The 25,310-nt window shown below is 46.9% G+C and overlaps 1 protein-coding gene across 13 annotated transcripts in view; it reads right to left on the reverse strand.

Annotated features, from left to right (window-relative positions):
• AGAP1 (ArfGAP with GTPase domain, ankyrin repeat and PH domain 1) overlaps window positions 1-25,310 on the reverse strand; it is a 551,343-nt gene that overhangs the window by 66,304 nt on the left and 459,729 nt on the right. For 10 of the 13 annotated variants that reach the window (XM_082395530.1, XM_082395527.1, XM_082395538.1 and 7 more), the window contains 3 exons: window positions 10,929-11,083; window positions 7,871-7,961; window positions 4,006-4,228 (listed from right to left, as the gene is read on the reverse strand). In XM_082395530.1, the coding sequence (XP_082251656.1) occupies window positions 4,006-4,228; window positions 7,871-7,961; window positions 10,929-11,083 (469 nt within the window). Of the gene's footprint in view, window positions 1-4,005; window positions 4,229-7,870; window positions 7,962-10,928; window positions 11,084-18,118; window positions 24,072-25,310 lie in introns of those variants that run through there. The other 3 variants (XM_082395531.1, XM_082395528.1, XM_082395539.1) reach the window with 1 other exon arrangement.

A 25,310-nucleotide genomic window follows, 5' to 3' on the forward strand; every position in this document is an offset into this window, starting at 1 on the left:
GGACCTGCCTTAAGTGATGCAGACCGGCCCCGAAAACACCAGTGCACGGCCGAGCGTGAGAGGGTACACAGAGAGGTTTGTTGAGATGGCTTCACCGTGTGCTGGGAATTTCACTCACAAACACACGACGAGTTCTGAGGCCCTGAGGATGCAACACACCCCCGACACGTGTATTCCAAGCTGACCAGTTTCCTCTTTCTCTCATTCACCCATTCGTTCACGCACTCCGGAAATATGCGCATGACTGTTTTAACATCTCTACCTCTGAGCTGTGTCCTGACACTGGAACCAGAGCCCTGCCTGGTGGCTCCAGGCCCCGCGTCCAACTCCACAGGACAACGTACTCTAAGATGCAACACACCAGTTCACATGCAGACCGTCCTGCCGACAGCAAACTGCCCCCCTTAAGCCCCTAACACCTAGTTCATTCTGTTACCACTTCTCCCCTACTTCAGCAGCCCCATTTACAATCAATATTTTAAGTGTGTGCTTAAATGGTATCAATAGCAATTAGAGGGGAATTCTGATTCCACCCCAGAGGTAGTTAATTGTTATAGCATCGATCTTCTCTACCTGCTTCTTTCTCCAAATTAAACCTCCATTACAGAGGGGAACGAAGGGCATCCTCTCCCCTCCTGAGACAATAAATTTAATATCGAATGCACTGGAAAAAAAATGGCAGTTGTTGCAGAATCCATCCAAAAAGATTTTTTTTTTCTTCCTGGGAGTAATTAAAAGATGCTTTTCTTGACTAATGATTCCCTGGTTTAGGAATGGGAAGTCAATACTGCTTTGCCGCCGTCAGCTTCGATTGATCTCAAAGCTGTTCAAGTTTGAACGGCAGTTCTCAGGGCAGCTGAGAATCGCTGGAACCAATTACGTGCCGTCCAAAGCTGCCCTAATCAGGGGTGAAGGCGCAGCAAGCAGTAGGGCAGACGGCTGGTCAGAGGAGCCTGCCTGGGTGACACCAACGCGAGGTGGTTTCGGTTGTTTTTTTGGAGAAGGATCTGTCGTGTTCTACTTCCCCACGGTCCTGAGTGTGTGTGTGTGTGTGTGTGTGTGTGTCTGTGCGCTGGGGGAGGTATGGCACATTTCTAATTATATTCCACTGTCAGAATGAATCTTCTGAACAAGACAGAATGGATGGAGCTTCTCGGGAAAACAGCTGGGCCCTTTTTCAAAGAATTAGACTGGATATATTGCACTTGGCTTTTCCTCAGATAGAGATAAAATTTTATTAAAATATTTCTTTTTAGTATTACCTGAGGGCCACATTAGAGAACCGTCCAGCTCTCTGTGCTAGTGATCACAGGTCCTGCAGAGGGAGCGAGGCGGGGTGGGTGGGGAGGGCGTGTCTTTCCTTGTCTTGGAGAGGCAGGAACCAGACTAGATATCCATTCTCACACCGCAGACTGAATTCCATGTGGACGTTCCAGCCCAAACTTTGGGATTTTAATTCTGTTTGAGGAAACGGCAGGAGGTAGTGAAGGAGGAGGGGATCTGGACTGTTGTTTTACAATTACACTGAGTGGTCTTCGAGTGTATCTGAGGCTTTGCCCATGTTCCACCGGGACCACAGCCTTCCAACGACCTCCTTGCCTGTCTCCGTCCTTTCCTAGGATGCCGCTGGCTGCCTCTAGTCCTCGGAACAGGTGGGACACATACGAACACAGAAAGAGATCCAACAACCCACCCTCTGCCCAACCCCGAGCGTCGCTGTTAAAACACCAGCCCGGCTCACCAGGCCTTTGCTCTGTTGTGGCCTTGCCCTTCCCCACTCCTCACTGTGCTCAAGGGTCCAGCTCCTCATGGGCCCTGAGGCTTCCACGTTCCTGTTTGGGTGGAGGTCCCTCCCATCCTCCAGCACACACACTCCCCACGCCCCTAGGCCTGGAGATCACAGCACAGTTTAAAGTCAGCTCAGATGACATTTCTCCTGGACCTCCTGGAGCACCGCAAATCCCTCCAGTCTATGAACGCCACCGAGTCCTGGCATCCTCGGCTGGCCCCGAGAACATTCACCAGTCACCGCAGACTTACGGTCATCACCTAGCCATCACTTCTTTTCTATGAGGAAGCACTCAATGAATATTTGCTGAATTTAATTAAAAATAAAACTCCCTGGGAGAATTACTAAAGCACAAAGGTCTATTCAATTCTCAAACATGTTTATCTTCTTAGAGATGGACAGAACTTAGAAACCCCAAAGTTACCGCTGGAAATACGACGTAACCACATCACCTCACTGCAGAGATTTCACAGCAGTGACTCCACTTGTGAGAAAGACTCAAATGTCTCTAAAGTGTAAAGATACGACGTGTATAATACTACACAGAACAGGAAGTTACGTACTCAAGAGCTTAATTCAAATGTACAAGTTAGAAGGATAAAATACCTTTACATACACTGTCTTCACTTATGAAGATGAAATTATTATATAATATTTCCAAGTTAATAAATTAACCTATGTCTTTGTAATCATTCTAAATGGTTTCTAATTGTGATAGATGGAAAAACAACCAAACTTTTCTAATTCATGTATTAAAAATAGTATATATGCTCCTTTTACACGCAAACAGTAAAATGTATAAAGTTAATTTTTCCCAACTTATTTTAATGTTTTCTGCATTCACACATTAAACTCAATCCGATTTCCAATCATTTTTCTTTTTCAGATCTAAATACCCTCCAAGGAAACTATATGTATGCAAAAATAGACATTAAAACATGAATTAATCTTTTAAGAATGCTCCTAGTGGACAACCCTGCGGATTTCTATATTAGTGTTAAATTAAAATTAAAAAACTGTAGAAGTGTATCATTTCTTCAGTCTGTAAGACAGTTGCCCGCGTGCATATTACACAGCATAACTTATATATAAAGAGCTCATAGCGCCAACCTGCTCGATTTTAAACAGATGTACTTTGTGCACATTTCTTGCCCACCCCCCGTCCCCTCCCCACAGAGCACCTAATAGGAAGGGCAGGGTTAATGACACCAGCTTCATTCTCTCAAGTGAACCGAAGGGGGCACCACAAATTCACTTTTTAGTGTTGATGAAATGAAGCCCACCGATTTTCCATGTTACTAGCGGTGGAAACCAACTTCTTACCCCTTGCATGTGGCCTGACCACAGACGGACACCTGGGTTTCCTTGTTGTCTGATCACCAGCAAAACAGATCCGTGCTGATGCTGGGAGACCTCTTCTCCCCCTTCACCTCTGCACACACCTGAGAACTGAAGGCTGAGCCCACCACCCCGTGACCCTGCTTCAGATGCTGGGATGCCCCCCACCTCCCCGAACAGCCGTGGAGACAGGATGGTCCATCCTGCCTCTGTGAAAGAGGCTTTCTCAGAAAACGTGCCATTTTACCACCTCTTAGGTACATTAAATATGCATGTGTACTAAAAAAATGGCTTATAATTGCTGTAAATGAAAAATGAGAAACGGAATGGCCTCAAAATAAATGCGTTTTTTACACTGGGTAACAATTAACATTAATGAGAAGCCACCATAAGTTACGCCATACTTGGTTGATTAAATGTGTTAGAAATATATTTTAGAAAATAAAATACATTTGGTTACTATAAACTCACTTAGTGGGGGTCGGGGGGAGAGGGGAACCAATGGAGTAGATGCTTATCAAAGACATAAGAATAACAAAATTAAAGAATCCAAAATTCATAATTAGTGCTAACAGCCTAGCTTATGCCTATTAGAAGTGTATTAATTAAAGTGATATATTCATAAGGTTAGAAGCTTAATACATTTCTAAGAGAGGGAGAGGAATCCCCAAAGTGTAAAAACAAGCTTAAAAAATTAAGGAGTTTGAATTATCCATGTCTGCGGAGGAGCAATTTTTAATACAGATGTTTCTGTCTGGGGCAATCAGCTTCCCACTGGTTGCTGGGGCAGTTCCAGTGGTGGGTGTCATTAAGGTCATTTCTGGTTGTTGAACTGCCTGCAGAATGCCCCGTAACCACATGCCGTCCCATGTCCCTACCTCGTGGAGTCCAGCGAGGGCTTCGTCCGCCCCTGGGTGCTCTCCTCCCAGATGCTGTTGGCCAGCTCATTCCCAATGGACGACATCACCTTGATAAGCTCAATGGGCCAGTCATCAAGGTCCAGAGATCGGACTCGAGAAAGGTGGGTGCCAAGATTCCGGTGGATCCCTGAGCACTCAATGCATATGAGGGCTCCCAAGTTCAAACTGGCCCAGTTGGGATCTGTGGGAAGAGGAAAAGGGTGCCATATGCAATGAGACCGTCATCACTCATCCCAACCGTCCTTAGGTCTCAGGAACAAAACGGCCAATCAGACTTCCCATGCAACAGTCCCTCCCTAGAATCACATGGCTTGAAAATGCTCCCTGGCCGGTACTTGGAACCGTCTTAGGCATCTCAAAAGATCTGACATGTTGGCGGCAACTTTCAAACAACTGGCTTTAACCAAAGCCTTGGAAACAACTGAAAGCATTGGTCTGGAGAGAAAGATGCGCTTTTGGATACTTCCACAGCGGCACTCCCCTTGAGCAGGCAGACACACATGGAAACAAAATCAGGCATGACTTGGCGCCTACTGTGGATGGCAGCTGATAGTGGGAAAGAGAAGGTGTGCTGAGGGACAGCTGGGTCATTCCCAAAGCTACCAGGTCCCATGTGACCACCTCTGCAACCACGGGCACATCAAAGTTTTTAGTGACATGATGCGCACGTTTGCAAATTTCAAAGATGAAAGAAAGGCACACTACAGTGAAAAAGTGTGATTTTCAGTGATCTTATTTAAGGGCAACCACCAAAGCAACTCCCGTTTCTCCATCCTTCACTGCTGGCAAGATGGCGGACACGGTCCTTTGGTTAAGTTACTACCCAGGATGATCGACCCTCATTCTCGGAATAAATGGTAATGGGCTTTGGGCTGTGACACTGCACCAAGGGCACTGAATGAGTCCAGAGAACAGCACTGGGACCCCTGAGTGGGATCACTCCCTGTGTGAAACTGGTTGACATAGTCAGAAGACAGGATTCGGACCCAGGGCTGGCTTCATGCTAGAATCACCAGCTGAATTGCAAAGACGGGGCTGACCTTGACAGTCAATGGCTTTCACCACCGACAGAAGCAAATAAGGCTTACATCATCCAAGAATAATCAATATTTACTCCAGGTACACTTGAGGAGTCAACAGAAAACCAGGTAGCTGACATCATATTTATTTGGAATCACTCTGGAAATGGCAAATGACCAGGAGTGGCCTTATGCTCATTCAGCAGAAATCAGCCAGTCATTTACTTAATATCTAATACAAAGGCAGGAAGGTGGTGATAGAGACCATGGTGGGGGCACACAAGAAGAGGGGTCTGTGACCTCAGAGACTGTCTGGTTGGGAAGAGGAAACAGATGCCCCTAATAATAATAATAATAATACATAAAAAACAAAACACCTTTGCCAATGTGTCATCTCTCATGTCCTTGACCTCAGCCCCTTGGCCTTCCCCTTGTCCTCTGAGAAAACACAGCAGGGCAGCCAAGGGCTTAGTTTGAATCCTGCTACACGACTGGCTCTTATGATGACCTGGGATATATAACTTGACCCTTCAGACTCTTCATGTCACCCTATAAGTGGGACACACTGTAGCAACAACTATTACAGTCACAAGAATGGAAAGAGACGGTGCATGGTGGGACTGGACACAGACCTGGCAGATAATGTGTTTAAGGAAAGGGAGTTTAAGACCTCTTTTCTCTCCAGATTTGTCACACTTTGTCCCTGGATTCCTACTCAGGTGGCCTCACTCTAAACAAACTGGCCCCGGAGCCTCCCCCAACCTCCCTCTTCCACCTGCCCTCCTCACCTGGGCACTCGCCCGCCCAACCTGGCTCTCAGAATGTTCTGTCGACCTCCAATTGGCCACACACCACGAAGCTCATGAGCCATGGAATCTTCCCGTTAAAACAATCTTGTAGATGATAGTGGAAACCATTGCAGACGCTTCTCCTAATGGAGGTTCCGATATGTCTCCAATTTTGTGCTTTTAAAGAACTTACTTTAAAACTTCCTGATAAAAACACACTTCAAATAACGACTTCTCTCTTCTAACTTCATGTCATGACACATACTGAAAGTAACATTTAAAAATTCAAACAAAAGAAGATGCTTTAAAGAAGTCCCTCAAGGGCTTCCCTGGTGGCATAATGGTTAAGAATCCGCCTGCCAATGCAGGGGACACCGGTTCCATCCCTGGTCTGGGAAGATCCCACATGCCGCGGAGCAACTAAGCCCGTGCGCCACAACTACTGAAGACTGTGCTCTAGAGCCCAAGAGCCACAACTACTGAAGCCCATGCACCTAGAGCCGGTGCTCCGCAACAAGAGAAGCCACCACAATGAGAAGCCCGCGCACCGCAACGAAGAGTAGCCCCTGCTCGCCGCAACCAGAGAAAGCCTGTGCGCAATGAAGACCCAACACAGTCAACAATAAATAAATAAATTAAAAAAAAAAGAAAAAAGTCCCCCAAGATACCTGAAGAGGAGACCCCTTCTTTCACCTGGAGGCTGCAGACGTGGCCTTGCTGTCCTGCCCTTACCTGCCCTGCCAGCCAGTGGTCTCTCCCAGGTGGCTCTGCCCTTTTATCTGTGACAATCCTGAGTTCTTCCTGCTAGGTCACACAAATTCTGCCTAGCCAGCTGTTGCTCTTTTCCTGAACAAACCAGAGCCATTCAGCTGTGCGTCCTGCTGCTTCCCTGACTCACAGTGACTCCCTCCCCACCTGCTCCAATCCTGCCCATTTCCTGCACAAGGTCTGCTCTGAGTTGCTGGGTGCCCCCAACGGCCTTTCTCCGTGGCCCCGGGCTTTGTGGCCACTGGGTCCAGGCCTCGCCCACTGGGCTTCAGGCTCGGGACGGCAGGGCCACCTCACACCCTAGCCTGGTGCTGGCACCTTTCATTTTGTTTCAACTGGACTCAACAACAGCAAAAATATATGATTGGAAAAACTTTACTGAATGGGCCCAGCACTGTGCCAGGGCTGGAAGGTGAAGAATGAGAAGTAAGTCCTTCACATCAAGGATATGAACTACAAAAGGACTTTCTCAAAGGGAACGTGGCATCGTTCCCTGGACAGCGGACAGCATGGAGGAAAACCGGGTTGCTCCAAGGCACGAAGCGTAATTATGAAGTCTGTCAGTTCAACCAAACACTTTTAGTGTGTAGTGAATTCAAGATAAAATAAAAAGATACCATTTGATAGCAAAATCTAGAACATATGATTTTGAAATAAAGAAAACAAACCCCAGAAATCTCTGGGCAGGATTTAACCAACTGTACTCTATTTTTACGGGAAAAAGCAAACAAACATATGATCGTCGATCAAGCCAAAGGTTGATTTCTGGATGTGGCACAGGATCTGGGCAGGTGGCCTAATCCCTAGCATCTGTGGTGTGGCTGTGGCTCACGGGGATGCCTGAGGCATAAGCAAGACTTGTGATGAACCAGAATGGAAAAGAATACGAAGAAGAATATACATGGGTCTAGCTGAATCACTTTTCTGTACGGCAGAAATGCACACAACATTGTAAATCAACTACACTTTAATAAAATTAAAAAAAAAAATCAAACAAATAAACAAAAAAGAATTACAGTGCCATCAGAGAGGCCTTTGTGTGAAGGGCACTGTGTTAGAATGAAGTCCAAACAAAAATATTTCAATTCCTTAACAGCCATTAAATCAAGTGATAAACCTTCCACGCCCGATGACAGACGTGGGTTTGCTGCAGTGTGCGCTGTGTCAGACCCCCCATCGCCCTCTGCCGAGGGCCAAGCCCCGCCCCCCTCCCCCCCACCCCCCGCCCTGTTCCCGGCTCACACTTACTTTGGGTCTCGCAGTCCACACAGTGGGAGTTCCCTCGGATGTTCCGTATCGACTGCAAGGCCATGGCCTCACTCTGGCTGGTCAGTCGGGACTGGCATACAGGGAGACATACAAACGCGAGATATGAGAACTCCGAGAAACAGGTATACACCTGCTAATAACGCCTGGGAAACACCAAACAGATCGTGAGCGAATATAACACGAGGGCAGTTTCAACAAGGGACTCCGCTTTAGATGTCTTTAGGATGGAGCCTAGCGGGTGGAGAACGGATTGGCACCACCTGTTAAGACGCGTCAGATGAGAGACTCGTGCCCTAAGCCACATCTCGTGATTCCTCGTCAGGAGACCACACGTGCGTGTGGCTGGGGGTGTTTATGCTTCAACGTACACTTACTTGTCTTCTCTAAGCAAGTTAGAAGAACACAAAGCGGGGAAAAGAGGAACATAAAAATTATAAACTACCATAGCTAAGTTTTATTAACATTGTGGTATCTATTCTTCTAGCCTTTTTTAAAAAAGCACATGTATACAGATAGATATGCTTTAAAAAAAAAGCCAGCATGGTATACATTGCTTTGGAATCTGCCTTTTTAGCCTAATGACAGTGTCATCTCTCAATGCCATCACGTAGTCCCTGGCATTATTTTATTTAATTTTATTTATTTCTGATGTGATAGATATTCAGAAGTTTTGTTTTTCTATGTGTTTAAATTTGATTTTGGAAGATAGCTATAACCTATGTTACTGATTTTCAGTCTTTCAGCACCAAGACTCCTTAGGAAAAGGGTCAGAGCAACTCTGGCATCATTTTAAATGGCTGCATAATATTCCACTTATGATAACTTAGTTACAAAGTTTTCTTTGATGGACATTTAGACTGTTTCCAATTTTTGTCTGCTATCAACAGTACTGTGAATATGCTTATTGCTAACTCTTTGCACAAATTCGTGATTATTGACTAAGGACGAATTCTTCAAAATAGGAGCGCCAGGTAAAAGGATGTACGTGGTTTTAAGGCTTATGATGCATACATTTCATGTAATGGCTAAAGCCAAATAAATCCCAGAGGGCACTTAGAATAAGCTTGATTTTTGTGTAAAAATTATTCATGAATGGAACCATCTTATGTCAAATTGTTTGCTGTGAAACAATTGCTTACTACTTAATCATAAACTATAATTTATTAATTGCTACTGTCTGATTAGCATAATGCATCATTGGGGTTTTATTCCCTTTGGTTAGATGCCCAAGTATTCAAAGTGTGTTTAACAATTTCTATTGGCACTTGGAGTGTGTGTGTGTGTGTGTGCACATACAGAGATGTGTCCGTCTGCCTCTGTCTACCTCTATAATCTCTAGGGCATATGTATGTATATGTATGTCTACTATTGCTACCAATTCTTAATTATCCACGGGTAGCTAGAACACCTTACAGCCCATTCTCAGCTGAGGCTGTATTTTCCCCTCCAGCTATTTCTTGTGGATACTATTTCCATGCTGTACACCGTCACACCTGTTCACCAGGTGCCTAAGGTGCTCAGTGAGTCCTCCTCTCACGGAGAACTCTGGCCTTTGATGGCACACATCTATCGAGAGAAAAGGGGCAGCATTTTAAGGCTGCTGTTTGCATCAGGCCGAGGTGACGCTGTCTGTTTTCACAGAGTAGAGAGCTGGGAGGCATCTGGCAAGGGTGTGAAACAGAAAAGGCCAGTGCTGTCCCCCACCTTCCTGAATCCGATGACCTGGCATACATTCAGGGTCTGACTTGAGATACTGTGATTTTACGCAAAATTTGGAGATGCGTTTGTCCGTTCAGCCACACATGCCCCCCCACTGCCTGTTCTGAAACCGAGTTCCTGAGTTTTGTAGGTGACAGGAGTCCTCAGTCCCCATCGACAGGAGATGCGGAAGCATCCTGAGTCTGCTTCAGAAGCCACATCTGCAGCTGTGACTCAGTAAAGCCAAGGTGCTCAGAAATGAAAGGCCCTGATTCTCCCCACTGTGGGTATAAAACATCTTTAAAAAAGAGAGGCAAATTACATTATAATAATAATGACCGTGGTCTGGTTTACCCTGGTTAAAGAGGGTAATAAAATAAGACACTCCATCTTTTTGAAAGACAGACTCCCTTCTTAATGACAAAGCTGAACATAAATCATTGGCAGAAATTTCTTTAAATGGTTTCAAATGAAATTGCAGGTTGGAAGGCAATGTCCTTTCTCCTGGTTTCTAGTTGTTCACAGCTGGAAAAATCAAAATGCTCTCCAAGACTTTAAAGTGTCCCAGAGAAGGGGTTAAAAATATCCAAGCATTAAAATAATGATCTTTGAAGGAATCTCTGATGGGAAAAGGGAAATGAGAAAAATGACCTTTGTATAAGGAATATCACTGGGCAGTAATTCAGAAAATGCAGGTTAAAGTCTGCTTTTCCTGGCTAAACAAATGTAAAAGAATTAACTCTAATTGAATAAACCCCATACCTGGCTTTATCAACAGAATTTAGAAAATGGACATTTTATCTTCCCTACGCTCTTTGCATGCTCATATATGTGCATGCACTTTTCATTGAAGCCTGCACTAAGGGTCAGTTTTCTAACTTGACGTGGATTTGAATTTGAGACATTTATGAGAACGGAACAGTGCCTCCTCCTAAGTCTGCACTTCTTTTCCTGAGTGTGTTCAGCCTAAAGCAAAAATCAGTGTGGACACAGAAGCCACAAGGGTCCAAAAGATTCTATGATCTCCAATAAAATGTCCATACTTTACATTTGGGATAAGCTGAGAGAGCAAAGATTTAAAATGGGATATTCTGCCATCCGAACTGTGGTTAAGCTAGGCTACTAATCTATGCTACAGGACACATAGCGACACAATGTTTTTTTTTTATCTTTTCAATTATTTTGCTTTTTGCTCAGAAAGATTTAAGAGTCTTGCCAATTGCACGTCTCACACGATGCTCTCTCCTCCCCCACCCATTTCCGTTTCAGGATCAGCCGTTCCTGATTTTGGTGGCGGGGCCTTGGGGGGGGGGGCGCGGTAGGCTGCTCCAGGTCTTACCTTATTCTTGCTGCTCTCGCACGACTGTAAGCTGGCGAGGATCTGGCTCTCGATGGCCTGGACCCACGCGTCTCGCTCCTCGTAGGTGGTGGCTTCAAAGTTCCACGTCTGGCCAGTGAGGGACACAATGATAAACTCAAAGTTTTCTTCTTGTTCTGAAACACAGAGTGGTGGGGATGAAGAGTTTAGCTTTCATGAGATCACGGCCCCTCTGCCAGCCCTCGGTCATGAAAGTGCCTTTGGGTTCAATCGCGCCTGCATGGGGCCGAGGCACACACAGGACCGGCCGCCCCGCAGCGGAGATCTGAATCCGCAGACCTCCAAACACTCCAGATTTGGTTCCTAAAGCCAGCATGGCTTAGCTAGGTTTCAATCAATGCTCAGGGGATGAGGAAAAATGAAAATCAGCGTGTGATGTCAGTGTCTCTGTGCTGGGCACAGATGAAGCAACTCAGGGACGTAATATTGTAACTCGTGGCCGGCTGCTGAAATTGACAGTGGGATGAAAATCAAGTGAACGCTGCTCATCTCAGGGCACAATTTAATTTCTTTATAAGCACCTGTGCGCCAATCCACAGATACACCGCGGCAGAGAGGGAGGCCTGAGGACGTCTGTCCTTTTAGGGCAGAAGACCAGCTACAGCGGGGAAGGTTTTAGTCTGGAAGAGCGAGTGGAATTCCAGGCGATTTGAAGGGGCCACTGTGTACCAGGAAGAGGGGTCCTTACGTTCAAATCCTGCTCCGCCACTTGGCATGTTGGAGTCTGGACAAGTTCTCAACCCCTGCTGGGTTCATTTCCTCACCCTTAAAATGCGAGGGGAAAGCTGCCTTCTTCACTGCGTTTTCCACTGGCTAAATGACGTGCACTAGCTCAGGCCCATGTTGGGCGTGGGCCACGGAACACCCTCCGTGAGCGCTGGTGTTTGTCCTCTGTTCTGATCTACCCTCCTGCCTCTGCCACGGAATGAAAGGCAGAGGAGGGGCCACGTGCAGACAACATAACCAGCCACAGTTAACCATGAAGACGTCTGGAGCTGGACTTTTAGGCACCACCATGTCTCACGTGATCGGTAGTTTCCCATCACTTGTTGCTGAGCCAGCTGCATCATGAGCCCCTGGCGAGCGATTGTTACTAATAACGCAAATAACCTACTGCCCACCCAGCTGGCCTCTGCGTTAGTCAATTACCTCTGTCACCCACACTCGGCTTGCTCACATCTGCACAAACCTCCACCTTCCACACTCTTGGCTCCTCTAGCCTGTGTCCCCAGCACTCCTCATGGCCCCTGACCTCTGGCCCCTGACCTCTGCAAGGCTCCGTGCTGCCGGGTTGGCCCCGCCCCTTCTCAAGGCCCTGCCTCACTGGGAGCCCTCGGGCCTCCGAGACAAGGACGCTCCCTCAGTCTCCGAAGCAACTGCAATCATCTCCAGACGCCCTCTCCTCCTCCCCTTTCGTCTCAGAAGAGAAGCAGCTCCCACTACTGTGGCTGAGAGACCCACCGACCTGGGCAGGTGCGGACAGGATGCTTGTGTCTTTGTCAAGCACACCCAGGTCTGGGGAGCTGCTCCAACACCGACTGCCACAGAAACAGGGCCGTGCCACATTTTCGTGAAATCTTTATGTACCCTGATAACAAGAGTATCGTGTTCTAGGTGACATCAGGATCGCTGCTCTTTCAGAATTCACCCTGCTGGCGGGCTGGGCCTCAATCTGTGGCACCTGTTCTGAACAGCATGTGAAGGAAGGTCAGGGACTATCCTATCAGGGTGCCCAGCCTCACGGGGGGTAACGTTTCTCCAACAAGAGGGTCCACGGCCCCCACCAGCTTCTCAAAGCTCTGTGACTCTCCCTGCAGCTGTTAAAAGCTCCTGGGACGGGGGTGCATCGTGGGGCTGTGGAAAAGCAGGCGTGGAGCGCAGGCCCAACCCCGGAAAGGGGCCAAGCAGGTCGTCACCTGGAGCGGACCCAGGACAGCCCAGGGAAGGGGCTGAACGAGATGGTCCCGGTCCCCAAAGTGGGAGAGAAGGGCAGCTGGGATGCAACCAACACACGGAGACAGGAAATCTCTCTTTCAAGAACCAGAGTGGAATAAAGATTCATATAAAAAACTGAAAGAATCAAGAGCCCTTCCCTAAAGGAACTGGGAAAAGACACACTTCAGAAGATTCTACAAAGAAGGTTTGAACCAGATGGGTTAGGGAGCAAATGGATAAACATGTAAATACACCTAAATAAAAATTATATCAAATACTACTTTTCTTATCACGTCTAATTTGGGGAAGGTACAAAATACTAGAGAAATGAAAGTGGACATGGGGACCCTAGAGTTAAAACGCCCTAGGACTTTGCATTGTTCCATAGGGGAGTTAAGAACTATAGACTTTGGTAAACTAGGTACACATGAGAAAATACCAGGGTTAACCTCTATGAGAAAAGAAGTAGAATGTATAACTTCCTGACAAAGAAGAAGGAAAATTTAATTAAAAAATGATTAAAATCTTTTATCAAACTAGGAATAGAAGGGAATCCTCTTTCCGTAGACAAAGAGTACATATCCAAACCCATAGAACCATTATTCTTAAAGATGAAATGTTAGAAGCAATCATTTCACACCAGTTCAAGGGCTCTGAAGGCCAAAATGTTCACGGTACCAGCCCTTGTTCAGCCCTGCTGGCCAGTGCAGTGAAACAAAACAGGGAAGTGACAGATCCGGAGATTGGAAAGATAAAAGACACCAAACTGTCATTCACAGATTACAAGATTGCTTACAAAGGAAACCCCAAGGAATCTACAAATGTTGAGAAATAATAGTAGCAGTTAGTAAATGGGCAAGATTTAAGACCAATATAATGAAACGTTAATTGCATTTCTGTACATGAGGCTCTAACAGAAATCACGTTTAAAATATATCTGTTTATAAATTCATTTCTCTCCATCTGTGAGGTAGGGAAGGAGAGATACAAAGAAATGTGAATAAGCCGAATAGTTCCCTAAAAATAACAACACAGAGGATGACTCGGAACCTGTAGTCTCTGGTAACAGGTGGTAAAGAGAAGACTCCACACTGTGTTTGAGGTGATGGATTAACCCAAGCACGTGAGTGGCCAGAGAGGTTTCATGCTTGTCTCTGGAAGATGAAACCCTGGCTGGTCCACTAACAATAATGAAACACCAGTAAGGCTCAAAAGATCAAACAGATGCAGGACATCCCGTGCCCCCAGCCTGGTGGAGAGCAGCTCATGAGAAAAGGCTGGGATTGGAAAGGTGAGCCCCGTGAACACAACTGGATGACCCTGGAAAGCACAGCCATGTTTCACATCCTAATTAAGAACCAACTGTGCAAGCACTCCAAATTTGCTTCATCTGAGACAGTTTCCTTTTGAGAGGGGGAGGCCAGTGGGGTGACTGTCAATCCGGAAAGGCACGCAATTATACGAATAATGAAGAGGGGAATCAGAACCTACAGTCCCAATACTTCGGTGACCAAGTCAGCTGCATCAATAAGCGGTGATGGCCGTGACTGTCTGTGTACGAGCTGTCTGCTTCTAAGGGCTTTGAAGCGTGCACATGTACTCAGGTACGTGTCGGGACTTGTGGTCAAGGCTCTTCACGCTATAGTAGCTCACTACGCAGTGAAACACTGACCAAGCGTTCTTGTGCGAAATATTTATTGTTTTAACCGAAGGGCTTGGCCTAGCCCTGGAGAGGCAGGAGATGCTCCTCCAGTCTTGTCCACGCAGGGTCCGGCAACAGCTCCCAAACAGAAAGGCCTCTGATGGTGCCTTTGTTCCTGGGCTGGCCTCTCCCAGGTGCGCTGCACTGAGGGGCTCCTTGCTGAACCGTGGATGTGAACATCAGGGCTACCTGGAGGACAGGGGCCCAGCTCACCATGGAGAAGGCAGGGAGGAGGAGGGGACGGAACTGCCCCCTAACACCGTTTCAGTTCAGAGGCAGCCCCACAGGGGTGCTACTCCAAGCCTTCTTCTGGATTTCAGGCCCTGGTGAAGATGTCTTTATAAGAAGCCGGTTAGCTAGGATTCCCCATTTCCTGAGTAAGGGATTAAAATCTGGGCATGGAGTTTAGTTGCAATCACTCTACACCACCAGCATCAATGGAATCCAGCTGATGCTTAAGTTTTCATGTGTTTCCCAGGGTACTGTCTGTATGTGGCTTTTTTTTTTTTTTCTTTTTGAGGGAGGGTAATATGTTAACACTTACAGATACAGTTAGAGTTTCAGAACTAAATTATACCTGCCTTATGACTTTCCTCTGCTTCCTAAGATCAAAAAAAAAAAGAACAAGGATTATAGAGAAGTTGCATTTTTAATCATGTTACATATGACTTCCATGAAGGACTACTTGTTTCTTTGTAATGAATCTACTGCATGGAATAATAAATATAAAAAAGAATACTACTGGGCTCCAAGTTCATGTCAGAAAAAATGTTAAGGACTTCATAGGCATCATCTCATTTAGTTTGATTATTTTCCTCTCTTAAGGTGGCCAGCAGTGCTTTGTTTCTCAAAAATAAAACAGTTAAAAAAAAAGTTCTCCTAGGGTGTCCAGCAGGAGATGGATGGGTCTTCCCACTTCCCAGTGACTTTTTCTGTTATTTTCCCTCACTCCTGATGTCAGAAGAGCAAGGTGGCAGAATCTTTTAAAGGTAGTTTCCCCAGAAATCCCTAACCAGCTTGTTGCTAATGTCGTATTTATTTTTAACTGGTCACGTCTGGAGAATGCTAGGGGACATGATGCCATGGATGTGGCAGTCTAAACTGGGGACATTCCAGCTTCCATCTTTCTACGTATCCGGCTCTGTGGCCAGTGATTGGTCTGCATGGGAAGGAGGAACGGTCCCAGCTACACCAGGAAAATCAGAGCATGGGAGGCTCTTGGCCACTGATCTGTCCTAGTGGGGGGCACATCATCCAAATGTCCTACTCCAGGTTTTCTTATCTGAGCTGGGGTCGCAGAGCCCCTTCCCTCTTATCTTGGACTGAACAAGACACAGCTCACAAGTTATCCACGGGAAGGAAAACCTCTGCTATCTAGGCCACTATCTGTGGACAGGTGAGAACACTGCTGACCAGCAGAGAGAAGCGGGGATGGGATGGACCCGATGCCTGCCAGGTTCCTGGGTCCCTGCAGGCAGCCCAGCTGTCTGTCCTACAGTTGGATTGGATAAATTAATCCATTCTCCCTCCTTTTTTCACCTAAATCCCTTTACATTTCTATCACTTCCAAATCCAGTTCTAACTAATCCAGGGGAGAAAAGATCTATCCCTGATGGGAGCCTCCAAGCTGCTGCCTGGTCATCTTCTTGAATCAACACCTGGTAAATCTCTAGATTTAATCCTGGCTTATATTTCTGTATCGTGGCACTGACTATGAACACTCATTAAGCAAACAGTACATCTGGGGACCTAAATATTACCCCTTCTTCTGTGTGGACAGGACATTCACAAGTTCCTCCTCATGTTCAAATAAGAATTTCTATCAGATGATACAGCCCTATTCAAACCACCAGTGGACCAGAAGGGTCCCATCACATTCCGAAGTGACACTGTGATGCTATTTTAGTATCAGCAACTAGATAAAAAAATGATAAAAATAATAATTGGCAGTGGGGGACCAATCAGTCAGAAAGACAGACGGAGCATTACTCTCCAATGTTACCCTCACTTAAAACGTGAAGAATGAGAGCTCAGAAGGTGAGGACGAACAGTGGCTACGTTTCAAGTGGTTTCGGTTCACTGACACAAACCGACTCTTTGTGACAATTACAGCAGCTTATATTTAATTCATTCTGTAAAAATTAGAATTCAGGCTGTAGAAATTCCTGATGACATCTACGTTACAGGAGGTTTCTTAGTTTTAGATACACAGGTGATCATCAAAATTCAATCCCCCAGACTCCCCCCATCATAAAAAATCAAAGCCCGCCACACCCAGAGCCCGAAAAGAAAGAACCGTGTTGTTTCCCAGTGTGACATTCCAGGGCTTAGTGGTTTAATAAAGTTCTGTGATTGGGCTCATAGGGATTTAAACAGTTTTCCGTGTTTAACGGTTAGCTGTGGAAAGGTCCACTATAATAGTATTTTAGCACCATGAACCTGTCGAAATCAACCTGCCCAATTATTCCAAACGACATTAATAACACCGGATATTACACTAATTGCGTCCAGTTTCTATGCAGACGAGGCCCCGTGGGGCTAATTTCACCTCCTTAGGGGCAAGCAACTCAGCCATCAGACTGATTTCACAAAGAATCCCTCCTCATTACACAAGTCCGGGCTGTCAAACTTTTTTTTTTTAAAGGTTAATGGGCCAATCAGTCATCAATTATTTTTGCGGAATCCTAGCAGGCAAAGGGTTAAAGGGCTAAACACAGCTGCAACTGATTTACATTTGGAGGTTGTTTTCAACAGGAGACATCTGACAAGGATGCCTTTTGGGGGAGCGGGTGGAAGGGGAGAAAGACGGACAGATGCGTACCTCTGTCTTGAGGGGCAGGAGACTTGGGACCAGAACCATTGCCCTGTACTTCTGCAAAGGCCGAGAGGATCTGGACCCTTGTGCCCATCTGATGCACTATGGCTCAAAAATTTGCCTGCGAGATGCAGGTGTACTGTGTACGGCGATGCTGAGATTTGTTTCTCTTCTGAATTTATAAGAACCCAAAGTGTCTGCAGAGGTCACTCATTCGACTTTCTTCGTTGGCTGGATGAGGAATCTGGGTCCGCGTTCCTGGGCTCCCCTGAAAACCTGGAATCCAGACCCTGATGCCCATTTCTGTCCACGAGGCTAAGTGTCCTTCCCGACATATTTAATGACAAACACATGATGAAAACCTGTTATTTAAATAGTGCAGAGATGACAGTGTCCAGCACGGAGGGGCCATGTGCCCACTGACAGAGGTGGCCAAAGGGTCCACCGGGCCCAGAGGCTTCTAGATGGTCACCATTTAAAAATGATCTGACCATCAAATAGCCAAGGCTCGCAGGGAAATCGCTGTCCTCTCCACCTGTGACTTCTGTTGTCGCAGAATTGGGACTTCTGTTTTAGGGTACAGCACAGTACCCTGACGATGATGTTAACAGCAACTCAGACCACTGGTCAAGGGGCTTTTCCTCATTAACGAGTATTTGCAATGGGTTTCTCCCTGTTTCTGCCTGAATCTCCACATTCTCTTTTCTTCGTGTCCTTGGGGTCTTGGGCTCCCATTTTTAGGGTCCTCCCTCCCGCTTCTGGGGCCCTTCCCACTCTGCCGTCTACTAACTGGGGCTGAGCTGCCCATTTCACCCTGCTGGTCTCAGCTCTGTGGTCCAAAGAGGCGCCAGCAAGGACTGGGACGACAAAGGCATGCTGTCCCTCCCTTTCTTTTGCCAGGGAAGACCTCCATCACTGACCGCAAAGAGCCTGATGGAGCCTCAGAATCCTTCCTAGCCCAGTTCTCCAGGTAGCCACTATCAATTCATCTAAGTTGGAAACCGAGATGGAATGTACTTGCTATTCTGCCCCCTCCCCAGGTCCCCCACTATCTACACCCTTCGAGATCACGCCAGGCTTGGTCAAACACAGCCCCAGGCTTTTATGCTAATTTTGAAGAGTCCTACAATTTGTAAAATACTTTAATATTTCTGCTTTCAAAGCATATATTAAGTAAGCATGTGGTTTAGATATTTTGCCCAATTATGATGAAAACGACACACGTTTAAGATTTCAGCCCCAAACCCACCACAATACTGAAAGTCAGTTTTTATTCATTTTCAATTTTTCCTCCCATTTTTGTAAGAAAAGATAAATGTGAAGGATTTGCTCCAGGACCGTGCAGAATCAAGACCTATGGCAAAAAAATAATAAGTTAAAAAAATGCCCTCTTCCACTTGAGTTGTTCATTTTTAACAAAAAGAAAAAAAAATCATTATTTTTTGGTCTTTATAAACACACACAGGTCATGGTTCTTGGGTAAATATTTTTGCAAGCTCTCAACTTGGTAAATATCTTTGTTTAGCCCAGAGTCCAACGGAGGTGTTGTACTGTGGCTTAATTTAGGACAAGAGTAGAATTAATTTTGTGAAGAAGCAAGACCCCAGAGGGAGGTCACAGAGTTAGGACTGTTTACTGCTAAATGTTATCACAGGAAGATCCTCATGAAACACAGAGAAGTTCTGGTTTTCCAAACACATTAGACAGAGGTGGGAGGGCAGCCGGAGAACTAGGCAGCACGAAAGCTGCTGCTTCCAGAACCACAGGGGGCCACGTGCTCCCTTAAATTAAGCAGAGTGTCTAAAATAAAACTCCTGAAAAAAATAAAATGATTGGATCCCAAACTGAAAACCTCTCAGGAGGCAGAAGACGGATGTGTTAACATGTTTTCTGGCACCTGCTCAGGCCCAGGCACCCCGGGAAAGCTCAAGGCCCAAGCTTTTGGTTCAGAAAGAGAAAAACTAGAGGCTGTTGTTGTAATTTACCTGGTTGCTCTATATGCTTACCATTTGTTATTCATTCTTACATTCATTAATCACTTTTCAGAGGTCCCCTGCTCTCCTCATCACAGGGACATGGGGCCCAGGGCCCTTCCTCTGCTCAGAGCCTGGGGTGGGAATAGGGAGACTTGGACTGGCAGGCTCCAGAACCTTCCACGCTGCCCCCGCCCCCAGCTCTTCTCTCTTGGTTGCGGCTCAGCGTGTGGATGACTGTCAATCTCATCATTCTTTTAAGAGTTGAGGGCTGGAGATATCAGCAACCTTGCATCTCTCCCCAGAAAGTCAGTCCTGGAGCTGTAGTGCTCAAAGCGTTTCCTAAATCTGAATTTATCTGCATTAGATCTTAACCCGTGCCATCCACGGTTGACGAGTGCTGGCTTCGGCCGATCCTGCCCTGTCTGCATGGACACAGTCCACCGGCCTAAAACCTGTGTGCTCCACGCAGCGTGTTCTTGGAGATGGTTTTCCATGACGTAAGCATTGGTGACAGTTTCACAGCAACCACCGCGGTCACCCTCGCCGTGTGTCCAGCTCCCTGGTAAGGGCTTCGTCCGCCTCTCTCAATTTCTTCTTCAATTGTCATTCGAGGTAGGTTTTACGGTCTCCGTTTTGGAGAAAGAAAACTAAGCAGGGGAGGAGAGACCCAGCAACCCCAGTAATTCACACAGCTCGGAAGTGGCAGAGCTGGGATCGGATACAGGCATACTGGACTCAAAAACCCAATTTCCACATCTGACGGTTCTTTGGAGGATGAGAGTAAATGCAACTGGGAAGGGTAGTGAAAAAAGTCCGGGAAAAAGAAGTTTGATTTTTAAAATCCCGTCTTGCGTGTTCAGGGGAAACGTTTCCTGCCGAATCTCTGCTCCTCACTACGTAAATGATGCTCAAGCATCTGAATCTTCTTTGCCATGGAGACTCTCTGGCACTCCTGACACTAGGAGCAGTGGTAGTGGTGACGGTGGGCACCGTGTTACCTGCCTCTGGATAGATGACCTCACTGACTGTCCCCAGTTTACAGATGGGGAAACTGAGGTAGAGAGCGGGCACAGGAATGACCCCAAGGTTAGAGCTAAGAAGTCGGGACGTGAGAACCAGACCAGTACCATCTGCTCAAGAGTCTGGGCTTGAAACCACTGTGCACACCGCCGCTCACAAACCCAAGGTCGCACGGCTTCTCATCAGGAACCAGGGTTTGACTGCAAGTATGTGAATGACTTAGGGTGAAGAAGAGCCCAGCCCGAGCGTGGAAGGCGGCCTCAGACGGTGGCCCCGCACAGGCTTGCAGGCACACGGGGCTTGGGGAAAGCTGCTGGGGTCTGGGGTGGGCACTGGATTCGAGTCCTTCAGAAGGACAGCATGACTCGTCACACCAGCTCAGGCCTTCTTCCTCCACCGCGGTGACAGCCGTCTGCTGGGCGTCATGGTCCCGACGGGGGTGTGTGCTCCACGTTCATTGCCGAGCCGTCATCCGGGCTTCAGCTGCAGCTCTGACCCGAATACCTAGCCCACATGCCACGGTCTCCACGTGCCAGAGTGCCTTCCCGGGGCTCCTGACTGCCCCCCCCCCCCAGTGCCTTGGTTTCTCCTTTTGTAAAAGATCAAGGACACGACCTCCCTTAGGGGTTACTGGGGAACCACGCGACAGGATGCCAGAAGTCGGAGTACTCAGCCCTGCAGCCCGTCATGACCCCGAGACCCCTGAATCCAATGTAGTCTCGCGCTCCACTAAACCCGCAGGGTGCCCGGGGCCTCGCTGGAACTTCTCCCTCGCTCTGCATCAGGATCTCTGCCCGGCCCCCCTGGGCTGACTGTCAGCCCGTCCCCTCCACCTGCCCGGGGCCCGGCATTGGGTACCCACACCGGGCAGCTGGTCACCGTCTCAGGAGGGAGGGTGTGAGCATCACCTGTAATGGACCGGAACGAGGTGGACGTCTCAGACCTGTGACTGCGGACGCCGGGGGGAGGAGAGAGCATCACGGAGTCAGGCCTCAGATCTGTGACTGTGGACACTGGGCGGTGGAGAGAGTATCACAGAGACAGGCCGGCCGTGGGAAAGGCCTGCTCTCATCTGCTCACACGGAAGGGATGGTCTCGGCCATCTGGTGGAGGAAGGGGGTGCCAGCCCTGACCCGGGCCCGAGGGATGAACCACGCCCACCACGTGTGTTCTCCAAAAGGAGACTCGTGTTTCTCCACAGTGCGGCCTATTTGGAAACACTGTGTCCGGCACCTCTGAGTTCATCCATCTGGGCCACCACGCCGCGGCAGGGGACCCCAAACAGGCTTCACAGGCCTGTCTCTGGGGCAAGTTCCAGGTCCAGGGACATGGACCCTACGAGCAGGGCTGAGTCGGGACTCTGGGCTATACTGAACCCGGCTGGTACTTGGGTGACGCGGCCTGTTGGATGCATACAACGTGGGTGGGCCTGACACCCCAGGAAACGCCCCTCATTCCTCAATACATCTCTTCTTTACCCATTTACGCTTCATCACATGCCTTCTTCTGCAGGAGCAAGGAGAGCTGAAACAGCCCGGAAGAGTCCACGGTTGGCGCACCTCACAGTGGGCGATGGTCTGCCCTGTCCCCAGCGGTGCAGGGAAGGGGGGGCCTGAGGACACCCGCACAGAGTCCGTGTGATCCCTCCCGGGTGACGCTGCACACAGACCACCCAGCCAGCCGCGCTGCCACGCGTCCTTCTGCACAACGCCCACCTTCTGCTCAGGTCCTGGAAAAATGTTTCCAGTGGAGTCGATCATTCCCAAGTCCAGCCTCATCTACCTGATATGAGATACATTTTCCTCGTGGCTTAGGAGGCAGCTACGAATTGGAGAATCACAGCATAAATAAACTTTCCATCGCAGTCTGCAGGCTTCCGAGATGGAAAAGTTAAAGTTGCACTCTTGTGGAAGGAACTTAAATTTCACCAACCCTGGGAAAGAGCTGAATTGTTATAAAGTAACAAAGATTTTAAAATTAGGGCAATACAGTACATACAAATGAGGTTTCCAGCTCGGTTTCAGAGAGAATTAGCCCTGATGGACAAAAAAAAGTGGAAGAGAACATATTTTTGCTTGTTTTCTAATCCTGTCTATGCGCTTTCCTCATTAGTTCTGCTTAATTTGTTTTTATCCACTCCTGACATCCATCTTTGACCATTTCTATGAGCACCCAGGAGTAGGTCCTGGAGTTGAGAGATCTGGGCAGGTGTCCTGTCTCCAGAAGATGCCAGCTCCTCGTCCTGCGGAATATCACTTGACTTGTCGAAACTCCAACTTCCCATCTGTAACGAAGTACCTACCTGGCAGTGAAGATTCAATGAGATAATGCAGCGCAGGGGCCAGAACACCGAACGTAAGAATAAAAGGGCTTTGGAGCAAGACCATCAGGTTCGTTTCTTGGTCCCACCTGTCTTTCACCAGCCTGAATCCTCGGGCGAGTCCCGTAACATCTGGGCTGTTCTCTCTAGATCTGGACTGAGGGGCGTGGACACGCTCCCCGGACAGGGCCTGGCGCACAGTGGGCACCCTCCCCTCTCCTCCTCAAGTTTTAACTTCCTCTATAAGAAACTCTGCTGTCAACAATATTTTGTGGGTACCTCTGAACAGATTACTCAAGTGAACCCATTTAAAAACTAGGCCATTTGGGGATGGGTATCTTTAGTGGAATACTCAAGGCCTCAGGTTACGACAAAAGATAGAATGTTCGGGATATGAATTTTAATAAAGGATGATTTTATAGACAGAGAAGATGTGATGACATCATATAGCAAAAGACCGGAAATCAGAAAGGCATTCTGATAATTTATTTTATATAATTATATGAATTAAGTACTATTATATTGAAAGCTGTATGAAATGAGACTGGATGCAGACAGATACTAATCTTGAAAGAAACCTGAAGTAAATGAAGAATGGTCATGTCGCTTAATTGAAGATTCATAAATGTAATCAAATGCTGAACAGAAATGAAAGAAAATGTGAAGGAGACTAGTCATCATTTACTCCAATATCTTCAGGACTGCCTTGCGTAGCTATTGGCCATTGACTAGGGACCCTGAGTGGGTAGTGTTATCCGTATTTACAGATTTCAGAGAGCAGACAGCATCATGGTCCCTCCCCACCCAGGAGCTCTGGGCAGGGCAGTGCTGCAGGTTACCTGGTTGGTCAAGGCTGAGAAGTTCCCACTTCTGCAAACTGTCACACCTGTCGCGAGACACCTCCCCGCCAGCGTCTCCAGGAAGACCCCCATCAGCAAGTCTCGGGGGGGCCGTCTGCCTGCCTCCTCCTGACCCCCCCCCCCAGCTTTGTATATAACCACAGGTAAAACCAGACCTCACAAATATTTTTTAAAGGCCGAAAGTCAATAAACACATTTGTTGTGATAAATGCACACACATACAAAAGAAAAACATATCTGATAAGGACACAGGGAAGAGAAATGATTATGTACTCTAAGTTGAAACACTAACATTAAAAAATAGTGAATGAGAATATTTAATACCCTTTAAAAGACAACAAGACATAATACTGCATGTAACTGTTTCTAAAATTCTGTTCCTTTTCTCTCTCATTTTGTCTCTCTTGAACGAATGCTTTGAAAGAAGATACCAGGGGGTCAAGTTCCATTGGTACCTTAACAGACGACAGTTTCCCCTTGAGGAATGAAAAAAAAATTATGATTAAAAACAGGTCTTTAACAAGCCATCGTGAAAATGTAGTTTTGTTTTCCGGATTCATTTTTTTTTTTTCTTCTGGCTGAGAGCAGGGCTTTCAGTGGCAAGACAGGAGTAATTGTGAAAGGAAGGAAAAAAGGATGGTGATATAAATCAGCAAAGGTTAATGATTGGGACGTGAAGAGGGGGACTTGTTTACAGAAATAGTGTGCAATTTAAAATTTACAAGAGATTTAATGCCACTGCTTGGCAATCGCTAAAACCAACAGCCCAGAAAACAGTGACATTAAGAAAAATATTACAGTTATAATCATCCCCAAATAAGTCAATTAGTGTTAGGGCACGAGCTTGCGATTACTTGACCCATTTGGCTTGCACTTAAGTGAAAAAAAATGTCCCCCTATTATCCCGAGATCACTGGATTGTGACCTATTTTGCATCACACGTATTGTACGCCAGCCTCCCTTACAAGGGCTTGGGCTGATGGGGGTGGTTTTCCTTTGCCTGGCATCAAAATAATTCTGACCCTTGACATTTGTAATCATAAAAAAAAAGGGCAATTTATAATTGTGTTGTTTCAAATGAAGTCGGGGGGGAAAAATTCAATCTGTTATTATACAAAAGCAATGACGGCTGTCTTCGGTGAAAAAAGCAACGCAAGTCAATTTGTGAACTTTGGCACCAGACGACCTTTAGAAACACAACAATATACTGAATTTACAAGCAATAGCAGGCCATGCAAATGACCCGGGCCTGGCTGCCTCTGTATTAGAGCTGCAGAGAGCATTATGGAGAATGTTTCCACAAAACAAATTAAGACTGTTACTTAAATGTCACGGCACACTATTGTATTTGGCTACAGATCATTACACCTGATACTAACACTTTTAAAAACTGTAATAACTTGGGAAATATTACATTGAGTGCCCACATGTATAAAGGAAAAGAAAAAAGAGGAGAAAATAGGTTTGTGAAGTAATTTAAACATCACTACTCTACGACTGCAAGGGAAAGGTCAAAATTTAAGTAAGCTGAAAGGAACATGAATGGGAAAATAAAACACACAAACAAAAAGATGGAAAGACCACGGGAATGACTGTGCAAACACAATCAGGGTGCATGCGGCTTTGGGCGAATCGCATTTCCAGTTCTGCGCTGGAGAGGCAGGGAGGCAGGAAGGCTGGGAGGACCCGGCGTGGAGGGGGAAGGGGCTGAGGGG

The sequence above is a fragment of the Balaenoptera borealis genome, assembly GCF_965194805.1.
Source record: "Balaenoptera borealis genome assembly, chromosome: 6".
Taxonomy (NCBI): domain Eukaryota; kingdom Metazoa; phylum Chordata; class Mammalia; order Artiodactyla; family Balaenopteridae; genus Balaenoptera; species Balaenoptera borealis.